Genomic DNA, 15,314 nt, shown 5'->3' on the forward strand with positions numbered 1-15,314 from the left:
TCCTTCTCAATTTAGGTAATGATCATCTATGCAGGTTTTATTACATTAAAACCCCATTCCAATTAATTCACATTTGCCAGATGCTGTCACAATTGCTGACAGATGTTTATTACACTCCAGGTCAGCTCAAAATCACCATAAGAAGGGAAGTGTGCAGCATCAGAGCCATCCCAGGCTCCTGAATGACACACAAACACCTCCATGAAGAGAAAGGAACTGTGAAAGAACTCCAAGTGAAACAACCTTGTGAGGATGGGGGAACAGAGAAGCAAAATGGCACCTCCACTTTGCAACAAATAGTGGCTTAGGAGTTGGGATGTCACTTCAACCTGCTTAAGTATCTCTGCACCAGCTCATACACTGGTAGAGATAATTTTATTATCTCATCTAAAATGAGATATTTTAATGGTTTAATTTCAGAAACTACCTGCAGCGGGACAAAGTTGTTTGAATGAATTATTTCAGCAAGTTATTAAAAAAAAAAACCACAACAACAAGAAAAAATCAAAAGAACACTAGAAGAGTTTGTTAAGTGTGATATTAGCAAACAGTTTAATTTATTAAAATGACTCCAGTACACCTCTGTGCTTCTACAACAAACACGCATTACACATAACAAGTAAAACACAGTGACATTCTCCAGTCAGCAGTTCCCAGCCCATCAGCATAGAAACACAAAAACAACAGTATCTTACATCACCTCCCAGCTCAACCTTCTTCCACGTGGTGCTTGGGGCACTTCTCAGAGGAGCAGGCAGGCAGCTGAATGCAAGTGTGTGTCTGTGCTTCCTGATCAGAGGTGGTGAGTGCAGCCCTGCGCTGCCCAGAGCACAGGCAGTGAACTCATGGAACACATTTCCATCTCTCTAAAAACGGGACATCTACAGGATGGGTGTGGAGAGGTTAAATTTCTCACAGCATGAAAAGACACTGGCCCAAAAAGATTTGCACACCTGAGTATTATGCTCATAAGAATTACGAGACTCATGTAAGTCCTTATAAAGTCTTAAAATACAGTTGTGGTAGTTCAGGGCCAGTCCTTTCTCTTTTACTGGTTAACTTTACTGAAATCAACTCGACCTGGAATTCTAACAGCAAAGCAAACATGAAAGGTTAATAAAATCAGAAGACACTGAAGGTGTAAATACAGTGCAAGTGTTGGTTTTAGTCTTTTTGACTGTTACAGCCTGATAATTTTACATTCTGTGCTTTAATTTCAGGGAAAAGCATAGATGTTGTGTGTCAGAACATACATACTAATATATATACATGTATACATCATACACACTTGCTGCAGAATGCAGGGCTTCCAGTGGCATATGATTCATAGTACCAATCTATCACATGCAGGTTTTTTTTTTCATACAAAACCAAAACAGTTTTAGAGGTGCCCCTCTCCCTGCATATATAAGTATCCATTAATGTGTATTCACATGCATTTTTACCCACTCATTGATTTATGTTAACCAGATTTATTTTTAAATTTTTTTTCAATGTAAGCTATACATTATTTTAGTTGCAACACCTAGCCAGAACACTCCAGTGACCACAGTACTCCTGGGTTTTATGGTAACTAATACCTCCGTTGGCAAAACATTCTTAGTAAAATGACTCAAGTTTTGTTTGCTTCATATTGCTTCATTTTTAAAAAAAAAATTTTACAAACTTTGTACAAACTTTGCTTTTAGTACACTTCAGATTTGCTGAAGTGCAGTAAACTATGAGAGCTCGTTATTCAGAAGCACCTAGACTTTTTTTGATATTTAATGGAAGCCATCAGCAACAAACATTGTATGGAGAATTCATCAGGTGGATGAACAGTGCACATCAGTGAGTATGAGATGAAACTGTTTTCTAAACAGCTGGTAGCCTTCACAAAACAAATTATGTGTGATGTAGTCAGTCCTGCTGAGACAGCAGGACATAAGAACACAAGTGACTCAAGGGTCAGTGTTTATCCATATTAATGTAGCTTTGGTTCAGAAATTCTTTAAGTGTTGTAGAGCACCTGGTTTAGTGACAAAACACAAATGCATCTCACAGTGCTAACAGTATAATGCTAATAAACTATAAACTGCAGCTTTCAAATATTAATAGCATTTAATAAAAAAATTTACAGAAATATTCTTGTTGACAAATGTGCAGTACAAATGTAAGCTCCTTGGCCACAAACTCTAATTGTGTGCATCAGTTTTGTGCTGGCATAACAGTGCAAGTGCTGGGATTCAAGTATGATCTTCTGTGTCTATGTTAAGCAACAGAGATTACATGATGAAGTTTGGGGGATTTTCTGCTCACAAGGCCAGGATGTGAGAATCAAGCAAAGCAATGCAGCAAAGGAAAATATTTAATTTCCCTCATCTAGAAGGCATAAAGGAGGGAAAACACATTTCAGAAGCAAACCAGCTTCACATACCACCAAGTTATTGCTTCAGCTAAATCAGCTGTACTAAAATACAGGACTAGAAGCTGCAATCTAATCTGCCCTCACATGAAGAGAAGATGAAATCTACAGTGCAAGACCTCCATGAAAAAGGATCAAATTGCAACACCAGAGTCCTGTTTCATAGGACAGAATTTATTCATCATTCAGTTTTGCCTCTGAATTAATTTTATTTGTAAATCAGTTAGATCACAGTCTAAAGTACATTGTTTATATTTCTGTGTTTCTAGAGGTACTACTTCATGCCAAATCAGGTCTGCTCAACAACAGAATATAATATGAACACTTGTTTCCAAAGAATTGACAAAATTATTGCTGATACTTTTAGGGTCAAAATTAAAACTTACTTCACCAAATCAAGTCTTTACTCCACTTAAAAAAATCTGACATCCTACTAATTAAAAAAATAAACAGAAACAAAAAAAAAAAAAAACCCAAAAAAAAAAAAACCCTGAACTTATTAGAGTTTTTTTTCCAATTAAATAATAATCTAAGATTTTACAAGATATTCACATTCAGGCAACTGTCTCCTGACTCATCTGGCTGGATGACAGATGCCATAATAAAAGCAAGAACACTACTCTCACATTCTTCCTGACAGCAGTGATTAGTGCAGTTTACCACTGCACTACACAGTTTTAACAGTGCAAGGTGTGCCTGCTGACATTTCTCACAATCACCTGCTACATGATAGTTATTCTCAGATGTCTGTACCTGTAATTTTCATAAGAATTTTGGCATTTATGTTAATACTTATGAAAAACTATGGCTTTATCCATGAAGTATATAGCCTACCTAAGCAAAAATTTTGAACCATTTATTAAAACAATAAAACAGAATTGGAATGAAAGTTACTCGGTCAAGCCATAAGCTGTGTTGCCACTAAACTCAAGATCTCAGGGTTAGCTACAGAATACCAATATGTGTACTTGTGCATCTGTTACAGTCTTGAGAAGTTCATTTAAAATGTAACACTGATAAAACTTTTCTTTACATCTAAGTCTGATAATTTATCTTATTTTTTGCAACATGTTCAATTACTTGTATCGAAAGTGTCATCTGAGTATCGCTGTATTACAACAGGACTGGGACTGTAAGAAACCCATAAATGCACACGTAAGAAGGCACTTGTCTTCCAGTAGTTCAAGTCAGAGAAGGCCTTACCCAGACAGTGGCACCTTACACTTTGAAGGATTAGCACATGTCCCCAGGCTTTGCCACAGTCTCAAAACCTGTCCTCGCGTCCCTGGACAAAGGTGCTGTGTGTGGTCTATAACACCATGAAGCTCATGACAAATTCCAGCAGTTTCTGCCTGTTGCTCTGAGGTAGGAACGTAGTGCCAAGTTCCAAAATGGTGTCCTTCCTTTGCTTGGTCTGCTTGAAAACCTGAAGCACAGCATGAACATGTGTAAGCATCACCACGTTAAAGGAATCTCCTTCCTTCTGAGATTAAAATGTTATGGTCTATACTAAGTCTTCCCTCATTTACAAGACTTGTTTTCATTTCTTGAAGGCTCAGATGGCAATGCCATTAGGTATTATTAGAATTCACTGAATGTTGAAGCCCTTCAGGGAACTGAGAAATAAGTACAGTTCATGACAAACGCCCAAATCTTAACAGTGAGGGACAAAACAACCAATCAAAGGCATCCAATTGAAAGTGTAAGCAAAGCACTTCAGAAACAAGAACTCAGATGCTATCCTATAAAAGATGATCAGCAAACATTATCTAGTTCCACTTTTCATTCTAGTTTATCCTGCTGTTGGAAAATTATGGATTCAGTTTGTGCTTTCCTCAGAGCTATTCAGAGTCTACAGAAAGATATCTTTCCTGGACCAACTATTGTTTGATTATTCAATGTATCAGAATTTAAAGGCAAAGAATTCAAAACCCATAACCAGCAACATTTTTCCTAAATGTCAATACTTTCTAAATTATAATGCTGCATCTTATCTGGCATTCAAGAAGCCATGCCAGTCTGATGAAAGGACAAACACTTCACTTGCAAAATCTAGATGGATGATTTATGATTTAAAATACTAGTGGTAAAGTACAAAATTGAATATTTATCTTAAAGGAGACCTGTATCCTCATGGTGAACACTGAAGGTGTATAAGGATGGTTCTTTTGGGGTGTCAATCAACCCTAAGCCAAAATTCAATAACTAATGCTTTTTTAAAGATTTAAGTAGACTTCAAAAATAAATTTAGCTGTTACTGAGCACAGATCATGCTCTCAGCCTTTCAATATGGTTCAACAGGGACACGGAGTAGGACAGAGGAACTTCATTTGCTGTGAATAGAAATGTCTAGTCACCCCTCCATCCACACAGACCTTCTTCCCAAGGGCAAGAAATGGCCTGTTCTGCAGCTTGTGGTCTCTGTTACAGCCCTCAGCCTAAAGGAAACCAAAATGCTCCAAACCCACAATACACTTCCACAGATACAATCACTGATTTTAAAATGACACTGAACAGATTCTTTGAAATGTCCAAATTGTGCTCATTATTGAAATGAAACTTAACAGTCGCCAGTCTGAGCACCAAACACTTACTCCAATTTCCTTGAAGACTTTCACTGCATTTTTCACATGACTGTAGGTAGCACTCTCAGCTGCAAGAGAGAAAACCCAGAGATAAACAAACTGAAATTCAATTTGGGCTACCTTGTGGTAGAAAGAACAGAATGAATCAAGCCCAGTTCCAAAACCGGTTTAACATACCATACACAGCAACATTCCTCTCCGTCCTACTTATTAAGTGCTTGTGCAGCTTCTGAATATATTCAGACTCTAAAACAGGACCACTAAAATTGTGCACAAAGATGACAGCAGAGCTGTATGCCTCCAGTAATGGTCCCAGCAACCTCTGCAGGAAGGTGATGTACTGCTGGTGCTCTTGAGACTGGCTCACCTAAGAAAAGGCAATAAAAAGTTCAGTGACAGAGTGGAAACCAGAACGACCTGCAAAGCATAACATGTCCAAACAGCAACCAAAATAAAAACAAAAGCACAAAATCCTATACAAAAAAGTGTTGGGGCACAGCACAATATGGAAGCATAGCAAAAAAATAGGTTTATCACGAGGGACAAACAAGCACTGAACATCACAGACCAATGCTATTTTTTCCTCCTCCAGAGTATTAGTATTTTCTCAAGACAAAATTAAAGACATCATGCTGTTCTGCAGCCAACAGAAAGGATGCCCTACATTCACAGAGACAGAAGTTTTCAAGCATTAACAAGATATCCTAAAGAGTGTTTGTGTTGGCTCTGAGTAAACTAGTAACATATCTAAAGTCAACATAAGCAATCAATGACGTGAAACACAGGCTGAATATAAACACCAGCTGGATACGCCCCTTTTAGACTGCATGTAAAGAATAAAACCAAGGTACTTGAGTCTTTATCAGTTTCCACGACTCTAACCATTGCTCTTCCACCTCCCTGGAATAATGTGAAGGAGACAAATGGACTGTACAAAAATACTAACATTGCATACCAGCAAAACGCTGCCCCCCCCCCCCCCCCCCGCCAAAAAAATTATCCGTACCTGTCCTGAATAAACCAAGTAATTTATATCTCTCACAAGAGGGTTCAACATTAGTAGCCTAAGGAAAATATTACCTTCAGGTAGCAATCTCTCTGCTCCTCTCCAAAATCACTGTCTTCATCTTCCTCGTCACTTCTCCAAGATAATGGCTCAGGGAGTTTTTTATTCCACTGCTGTTCTGTAAGACTGGGGCTAACATCCTCCTGATCATCCTGCTTAAATTTCAAAAAAGAAGGTGGTAAATAGGTAAAATTCCAAATCCAGGCAAGCAATAGGTTTATTTTATAATCTCATCTGACTTAATGTATTTATCAACCAATATTTAATGGATGCAGGTGAGACTCAATTGTAGGCACCACTGAGAAAAGGAGAGAGAAGAGACATTTGGTGAAAAAGACTGGGTTTTTTTCTTGCTTCCTCCTGGGTGCCCAGTTTTGTTTACTGTGCACAAAAAGAAGTTTATGAAGCAAAGATATGCTGAATCAGCTGCCTCCACTCGTAAGGTTTTCTTTGCACTGTGCACCTCTGGCAAACTGCACCATACAGCAACTCTCCTACAGCCCTGAAACTGCAAACTGAGGAGTTTTACAGTAATTCTGAGATAAATACAAAGGAATTAAAGAATGGCTAAAGGTCTGGATTCCTGACTCTTGTAGAGTAGAAAGTAAAAATATCCATGTAACTATGCTACATTTGAAACGGCTTAAACAATAAAATAAATCCCAAGTTTTAAGACAGTACAAAAATACATGTTTTCCTTAGTAGCCTTACTGGTAAAATGAAATTACACACAGAGTCATGAAGCATCACAGGCTGACTGTACCCAACTGTCTGATGCTTAGGAACAGAGGAATGAAGCAGTCTCAGTCCCGGGCCATTGTTACAAGCTTTCAGTAACAACATATACTTAGAACAAGTCTCACAACTAAGGAGCATAAACCACCCATAGTACAGTACACCACTCCTACAGCATCTCTGCCACTTTACCTCAGCCACCAGGAGAATGCCATACTGGATCAGCCTCTCCACAGACTCGTGGCAAACTTGATAGATCACCTGGCAAGGCTGCACAACATGAAATGAATGCAGTGAAAAAGTCACATCCATTACAACCATCACAGCAACATCCTTCCCTGTTCAGTATGAATGTTTTAGATATAGCAATATTATTTCTCTTATGCAAGCTGTTAAACTTTTATCGGCATAATCCCACTGCACCCCTCTTGTGTTTATGCTGGCAGATATTAAAAAAAGTTATAGTGAAATAGAATATTTAAAACATGTCCAAGATTTTTCAAAAATGCATTACCACTGGTAGAAAGCCACATTAAATATTCTCCCTTTTTAATAGCTTCTAACCAAATTTTAGTTTGTTAACAGTTCTAGAATAAAATCATCATAAAATTAAAATTATTGAAACTCATAACAGTGATCTATTTGGAATTTAAAGGAAACTACACTTCCAAGAAATTATCTTACATGTTTTGAAACTAAATAAAAAAATCCAACTTCTTTTACATTATTCATATTAATTCAGGAAATATATTCTTATTTAAAAAATTATAATCAACTATTAACTCTGAAAGCAGAAGGATAACATTACTAAAGAACTACAGTATATGAGCTAGCATTACTACCCAGGCAAAAATATTAAATTTGGCTTGTGCTTCTGTAAAAACACACAAGTCAAATATGAGTACAAATGTAAGAACTAATTGAAGAATCTCTAGAATTTTAAGTAACTTCTACATATAAGAAAAAATAACATTTAGCACTTAAAACTGGAAGTACGCAGAGTATGAAAAGTGAGATAACATCAGCTCTTGTCAGTGTTTTGTAACAACAAAAACTGAAGTCAGACCATGTTTAAAATTTCCACTAAGTACTGGGTGTGGCACAACATAGTGAGTACTGCACTCCTATGCAAATAAGGGATATTTTTAGAATATGGAGCCTTATTTCCCAACACAATTTCAATTATCTGCACAAACTCATAGGAGCTGGGTACTCACAATGACTTTTGTTTCTTTAGGTAAAAAAAATATAAAAATAGTTTGGGCAGAATGCAAATATAGCTGTGATGATCTAATGACAGGAATGATACAGAATATGTTACAAAGCTGCTCTCTAAGCTTCCCACAACTCGAGATGTGCTTCTTAATGCTGCCTTTCTCAGGAAAGGCCTAAAGCACAGCAGAAATGTCCCAGGCCCAGCCCAGCATCAGCCACTCAGCACTTGCAGGAGCAGCAGGCGGCACTCAGTGTGTGACAGCCATTGATACCCATCACCATCACACTGCACTGACAGGGAACAGACCAGAGCTGTGACACTTCCAGAAAGCATCCTGTAGTTTTAAAGTAACTAGCAGAACAAAACCTGGACAATTAATGCAATTACTTACCAAAGACACAGTGAATTCATTAGAAAGCAAGTAGCACAAGCTGGCAGCTTTTCGGACCAGGTGTTCTTGACTGATTAAACTGGGAGAAGCACCACTGGTGCCGTTTCTGTACCTCCTGCTCTGAATCGCGTGAAGACTGCAGGCTGGAGCAGAAACAAACACACAAAGTTTAATTTTCCTAAGAGCTTTATGGCAAAGGAAACATCAAACTTCTGTTTTGCCCACTTCTGAGGCTAAATAAAGTCAAATATTACACATGCTATTCACAAATAAAGACAGACTTAACCACTCCTTTGTGTCCAGTAATGTCAGATCAAAACAAAATCTCATAAAATACTGCTCACCAAAACACAGGTTTTGCCATGTTAGCTCAGAACTCTGATAGTGCCTTGCCTATGGCAGTGACCAATACACAAATACGTCCAAGAAAGATAAAGGATGAGGGGAAAAAAAGAATGGGAACATTCCTCAAACAAAATATAAGTTTGCTTTAAAACTGCTTGTTAAGGTAAACATGATTTGAAACAGGAAGTAGAAAATGGTATTAAAGTAAGTAACAGGAGAAACTGATGGGGATTTTTGTGTAGATACTTTTTGACTTCAAGGATTACAAGAAAGTCTTTCCCTGATAACCCCCAAAACATACCAATAACAGCCTCTTTAATGAATACATGAAGTATTCCATTGCTGTAGAAGTTGAGCTCAAAGACAGCAGGTATTGTGATGCTGGGAGTGACAAAGAACTCGTTGTTTCTGCTCGTGTTTGTGATATTTACACAGTTCCCCAGCAAGTGGATGGCATGCATGACAACATCATCCGAGTTCCCTGAAAATCCCAAGTCAAAGTCACGGGCTAGGACCTCCTCCTTCATAGAGAAGAAATCTTCTACCAGTCTGGAAAGATCAGTTCCCTACAAATAAACACAGAATCACACAGTTAAAACAACTTTTCTGCACAGGAATCTATCAGTAAACCACATAATCAGGTATATATGAAACACAATACACTAACTGCCAATAATCCAAAGGACAACAGACTTATCAGAAAACTGATTTTCACTGAGGTTTCGATGAAGTAGTTCTATATGTTTTGAATTATATGGAATTATATTTTACAGCCATGGAACTATTCGGGAATGCAAGGTTTTTCTTTGCTTCTTGGTTTATTTCACAGCCTACAGACACCTGAATACCTCAAGACTATGTCAGAAGTATCATATTTCCATTACCTATGCTATAAAGTGAATGATCAATTAGCTGGGCATATCACACTTAATAGAAGGAGAAAATTGGTGTGGAACATGAGGAGAAGTCTTTCCTCAGGCATCTCCTTTTCCTGTTTTCTGCCAAAATGGAGTCAGATCACCTTGTAAAATGCTTCTTTGATTCCACTATTTTAGGAAATTGGAAAGACTGGACTGATGAGAATGGTAACACTTCCTTCACAAGCAGGGCTATAAAAGTGACCAATATTTTTCCATTTGTTCTCAAATTATGCCAAATAAAAGCTTCAGATTTGAAGGATGTTTAGAAAAAATAGAAAACAAACTTGTAGGAGGAAAAAAAGTTCTTCCAACTTTCATGCACAAGACTTCAGGTAAACATTAGTATCATTCTGCCATTGTATATAGCATTTTAGTACTGAGGAACAGTAAAATCAATTTGGAAATTAATGGAACAGTTTCTAGAGTATTCAGTAGTGAATGTGTTTTGAAATCTAAAAAAACAACCCTAATACAATACATGAAACCTATGCAATCTCTAAAAAAAGCATAACATTTTGAATTACAAAGATCTATTTCCACATGAGGATTTATTATCATCCCATCAATAATGGCTTGTGTTCAAGCACCCACTCCTAGCTAAAATATCAGCACTCAGACTACCTGAAATCCACTTTAATTTAAATGCATCTTTTTTTTAAATCAGTATCATGTAAAATCCATACTTTTTTTCTTAAGTAACTTAACAAGGCTAAAGCAATGTTTGACTATTTAAGCAACACAGAAGCCTTACCTGCCTGTGTCTGTACAGCAACAAACAGGCAACAATGTGGGTGGACATCACAGCACAGGACTTGTCAGCAGCTAGAGGTGAACAAGATAAACTTGCTGAGCATCTGAGACATTCCAAACACCATTACAAATGAAAGAGTACCCACTATTTAAAAAATAGTAACATTGATCTGGGCACAGAAGTGTACTCAATGAATGAAATACAAAGTGTATTATGTCTGTCCAGAAATAATATTAAAGCAATCAAAGTAACTGGGACTAAGAAGGCCAAATAAAGCTTAAATATTTACTAAGGTAAGTACTGTTTCCTGTGTATATCTGGTACCACAAACCACAGAGCTACTGACTGAAGCATACAGCACATAACCTGTAAAACCTGGCAACACTGGTCCATGCAGCTAGATGAGTTCATGTATAATCTTAAATAATGCCATTAAGACACCCCAATAGCTCCTTACATGAGGAGACAATCAATGAGTATCAATATGACAATCAAGCACTTCAAAGTACAGAAAGTTTAGTGTACTAGCCCTACAAACAGAATAAAAATTTTCTGCTTGATCAGAAAAAGAGTTTATTAAATTTTGAAGAGAACAGAAGGAGACAAAAGATGGAGAATTGTCAAGATTATGTAAGTCATGAAATGATCATCTGAATGGAAATAATTAGGAAGTGTGACATTACCACACAGAAGATTCATGCTGTCAGCAAAACCAAACAGGCAACTGACAGCAACCTGCTCCACTGGAAGGTGTCACTGCCCATGGCAGGGGGGTTGAAATGAGATGATCTCTAAGGTCCTTTCCTATCCACACCGCTCTATGATTCTGTGGTACTGATACTCTTCAAGACTTACTGAACATAACGTGCTCAGCCAAGTTGGATATCAGCTCTCTTCTGAAGGGTTCACTGCTGATATCCCTGGAGTTGGGCAGCGAGGCTTCTGCCCCTTCATCCACAGTATCATTAGGTCTGAATACAGAATAAAAATTAACATGATGACATTTAGATTCTGATCAAAATTTAAAATAATATAAACTGATTTTTTTATGTACACTTAACTGAACAAAATACCATTACAGTCTGGATAGGGCAGAAAATGTTATCAGCAAAAAGCTCTACCAACGTTTCCTGATCATTTCTTTGCGCTGCACAACAGTAAGAGTACCAGAAGAAAAATTGCAAGCTTTTTCTATGGCTACTCACAACTTTGCTGTAACACCAATTGCTCTTTTTCCTTCAATGAATATGGACAACAGTAGAAAAAACAACTTTGCCTAAAAGACAGAGCCCAGTTTCTCTACAAACTAGAAACAGTCTTTTGTATGGACACACAACTTTCTAAAGGTAAAGGACTGATTTTGCCCCCATAGGTTTGTGTAACTCCTGAAAAAACTCGCTAAAATGTGTATCTATGTAACAAATGCAGAACTAACCCTTGAGCAGTTTGGCAGCTCTGACAGTCACCTCTTTGAAAACAAGGAGTACTCACTCACAGGTCCTATTTGCTTTGAAACTATTCCAAAAAAACCTTGTGAAATATTTGCGAGGTTTAAAAACAAATCCTTTACTTTTCCCTAAGCATGTCATTTTCCCCCCTAAATTATTCCATAGCATTTATAAACAAACCAACAGAGGTTTCTAAAAAAAAAAGGAAAAAAGTCTACTTGAATTTATTTGAACAGAGCTCATCAGGAAGAATGTAACTCTTGTAATAAATTGCAGTTAGAATTGCCTAAGTTTTGCACTTTTCTATAAACAACTGGGGAGTTCAAGCACTCCTTGGAATGTAATGCAGAACACCAAAATGATAAACAAACAAATCCCAACCTGTCCTCCCTTTTCAACAGCACCCCAAAAAAAAATATCTACCTTGATGGAAGTATAGCTGGTAACAAAGCTTGTTCCAAAGAAAAAGGAGCAGGCACAGGTTTTTGGCTTTGGCTGTTTACATACTCCTGTTAAAAAAAGGCTCATTAATTTTGTACTTTTTCTACCTTATTCTTGCATTCAACTGAAAATGCTATTACAGGAAACAGGCAATTATTCCAAAATGCAACTGATTAAAAATAGCTCCCACTAAAGAAGCAGTAATAAGGTCAGAGATATTAAAAGTTTTCAACAGCTTATTCACTTTTGACTTACTTTATGAAAAAGTAGACTTCCCACAGCAAGTAATGTGTACTTCATAAAAAAACTTGCAATGAAAACAACACATAACCTCTGTCAGCATCCTGCTGTGAACAACTCCTTTGAGATGAGTTCTACGATTAAATTAATGAGAACTGCCTCATTAACATGAATGAGAGCAAAATCTAGCACCCATTCAGAACCAGCATGGGGACTGTAATTATTGCTTACTCCTGCCTTCCTCAAATGCCAGGAGAGAGAACTTCTAAAGGGAAACACTGCTGTACAAAACTTCAGTTGCAAGACACAAAATAAAGCTCCCAGGAAGCAGGCAGGGTACTGCATGCTTGGAATTCCTGAATCCTAAATTTCTCAAAAGCCAAACTCTTCTCGTTATAGGTTAAAATTTGCACTACTGTGTTTTCAGGACGCTGTGTTCCCTCAGTTTCTGTAAAGAATGGGAAACTAAAGAGCCACTTAACCTGCTGGTCAGGAAAACAGCTCCCTCCCAGGAAAGCTGCTTAAAAGACTTCCACAGCCTCTTTCACACTCTCTTCTGCTTCCAAGCCTGTGCTCATAGAACTGCAGATGCCCAAAATTAACCCCCAAAGCTCATCTGCTTTAGAAAACCTGCAGTGACACATCTACAGTTACACTTCTGCAAATGTGAGCTAAGGCACACTGTTAACGATTTATGTCATTTGTCACTATTCTAGAGCACAATAAGGAACACAGGTACAAATGAGACATGACAGAGGCTGCTGGGAAGGAACAGAGTGATTAGCATTTCACTAGATTAAGAGGGCAGATAACCCTCTTTTCCTTACACTGATCCAAGAAGAGTTGTTAACTCCCTACCAAGAATAGCCCAAGCCTTCTCCTTTGGAAGTGAATTAATATCTTTCCCTACTACACTAATTATAATTCAGTGCAGCGGGTCACAATAATTTCATGCTGTGGTAACTGAACTCTCCAAAACTCTCCAACCCTACTGCTTTTTCTGAGAGAAGTAGGGCAGAAAGAAGAACACCTAATTAATTTGAATAATGTAAGCTGCTGTTACAGTGCTTAATCTTATTAAAGTCACACTAAAAATAAGGTATACTATGGCAGAATACAGATTAGTGAAATGTAGATTATTATCAGCAGATTCTGCAAAGAGATCTGAGAAAATTTAAAGATAGATAATGCCACACTACCCCATTCTCTAAGAAACTACAGAACAGTAGTGAAGTACTGTAGGTAACAGTTCTGAAATAATGATGACTTTCAAAGAATATACAGACTTTCATTACATATTACCCATGACACTTTTATAGCTACTAATTTGCTTAGCAATTTTAAAAATCCAGCGAGATAAATGCCCTTCCTCAACCATTGCAGATGTCATTAAATTAAACTGGAAAACAGTATTCAGCTTCCTTCAACTCCAAATGTCTCTACAATGTAAAGAATTACAAGACAGTATAAGGATCATTTTAAAGATTGCTTGTTAAACAAATCCCACCAGTAAGAATACTTACACCATTTCAAAACTAATATATCAACTCTGAGACTATTTAAGCTTAATACAAAGGTGCCCAAAGACTCAAACATTCATCAAAAACAGGGATACTTTTGTCATGCTAGAATGGACTGCAGCAGATAATGGTAGTGATGATAACCAACAATGAGAAAATCAAAATAAATGTGTCCCACTATTGAAACAACAAAAATGTCAAACCTTCAAAAAGACATTCAAGATATCAAACTTACTTTTAAGGAAAATGGTTGTGCAAAATCTACTCTGACACACCCATAATTCTTCCGCAGCATTCTGAAGACTCCTCTAGCTATACTCCAAAGACTTTCATTCTTCTTAGGTTTGCCCTAGAAAACATAGGTGGTTATTTTGCTTTTCTTCCACTTTGCAATTAAAATGCTGTTTAAGATTAAAATGCATGCAGCAGCCGACAAAGCAAACCCAAAGCTTTTGACACACCTTAAAACTTCAAGTACATCTAGAGAACTATTTTTCTCTGTAGATATCCCCTTGAACATATTACTTGTCATGTCATGAATTTGCATTTAGAAGTGTGTCACCTGTACCTCAGCACTCCCCGTCAGAGACATTTTGTGATTCATGGCTCAACAGGAACCCTGAGTCCACGGAACAGAGGACTAGCACGACCTTTAACTATGTAACACATTTTCCTGCACATAAGCAGAAAATTCCTCAGGCAAAACAAGTTGTTTGATTGCTCTTACCAGCTGTTCACTGTTATAGTGACCTTCAATTATGCGATCATAGGAGATTCCCACAGGTATAATTAGGACATCGGGAGTAGCATTTGAGAAGAGAGCATCCACCACCACAGACAGAAGACCTGCTCTAGCTCCAGATGTCTTTCCACTTCGAGACCGTGTGCCTTCCAAGAATATTTCTAGAGACTGCTGCTGTCTCAACAATTCTTCTATGTGCTGAATGCAAAAAGATTGGAGAAGAGAAAAAATAAGTATCTAATGATACTGGCATGCATAATAACATACAATTATATTTCAGATACATTGTCAGCAACCATTTCCTTTTAAAAGCATTGAAGATCATGACTTGGCATGAGTACTTGTGGGGAAAAAACCCCAGTAATTAATTAATGTCTGACACAAGCCCAGACCTATGTGCAACTGAATTTGCATGAATATACAAGCAGTATAATGACGTTTGTTCAAAAAGCATCTCTAGCAATGGTTGATGCAGTTGATTCACATTCATTTCCTTCTGGTTCCCCAGCA

At 37.5% G+C, this 15,314-nt stretch overlaps 1 protein-coding gene across 2 annotated transcripts in view; it reads right to left on the reverse strand.

The window, feature by feature from the left end:
• Window positions 1-524: 524 nt before the first annotated feature.
• Window positions 525-15,314, reverse strand: part of GPAM (glycerol-3-phosphate acyltransferase, mitochondrial) — a 29,319-nt gene continuing 14,529 nt past the window's right edge. The window contains exons 10-21 of one of the 2 annotated variants that reach the window (XM_072931249.1): window positions 14,790-15,002; window positions 14,298-14,411; window positions 12,285-12,370; window positions 11,269-11,384; window positions 10,414-10,484; window positions 9,044-9,308; window positions 8,398-8,540; window positions 6,983-7,060; window positions 6,070-6,210; window positions 5,167-5,356; window positions 4,999-5,057; window positions 525-3,830 (exon numbers count right to left, since the gene is read on the reverse strand). In XM_072931249.1, coding sequence (XP_072787350.1) covers window positions 3,714-3,830; window positions 4,999-5,057; window positions 5,167-5,356; window positions 6,070-6,210; window positions 6,983-7,060; window positions 8,398-8,540; window positions 9,044-9,308; window positions 10,414-10,484; window positions 11,269-11,384; window positions 12,285-12,370; window positions 14,298-14,411; window positions 14,790-15,002 — 1,593 coding nt within the window. In that variant the 3' untranslated portion in view covers window positions 525-3,713. The remainder of the gene's footprint in view (window positions 3,831-4,998; window positions 5,058-5,166; window positions 5,357-6,069; window positions 6,211-6,982; window positions 7,061-8,397; window positions 8,541-9,043; window positions 9,309-10,413; window positions 10,485-11,268; window positions 11,385-12,284; window positions 12,371-14,297; window positions 14,412-14,789; window positions 15,003-15,314) is intronic. The other variant, XM_072931247.1, reaches the window with a different exon arrangement.

The sequence above is a fragment of the Taeniopygia guttata genome, chromosome 6 (assembly GCF_048771995.1).
Source record: "Taeniopygia guttata chromosome 6, bTaeGut7.mat, whole genome shotgun sequence".
Classification (NCBI taxonomy): domain Eukaryota; kingdom Metazoa; phylum Chordata; class Aves; order Passeriformes; family Estrildidae; genus Taeniopygia; species Taeniopygia guttata.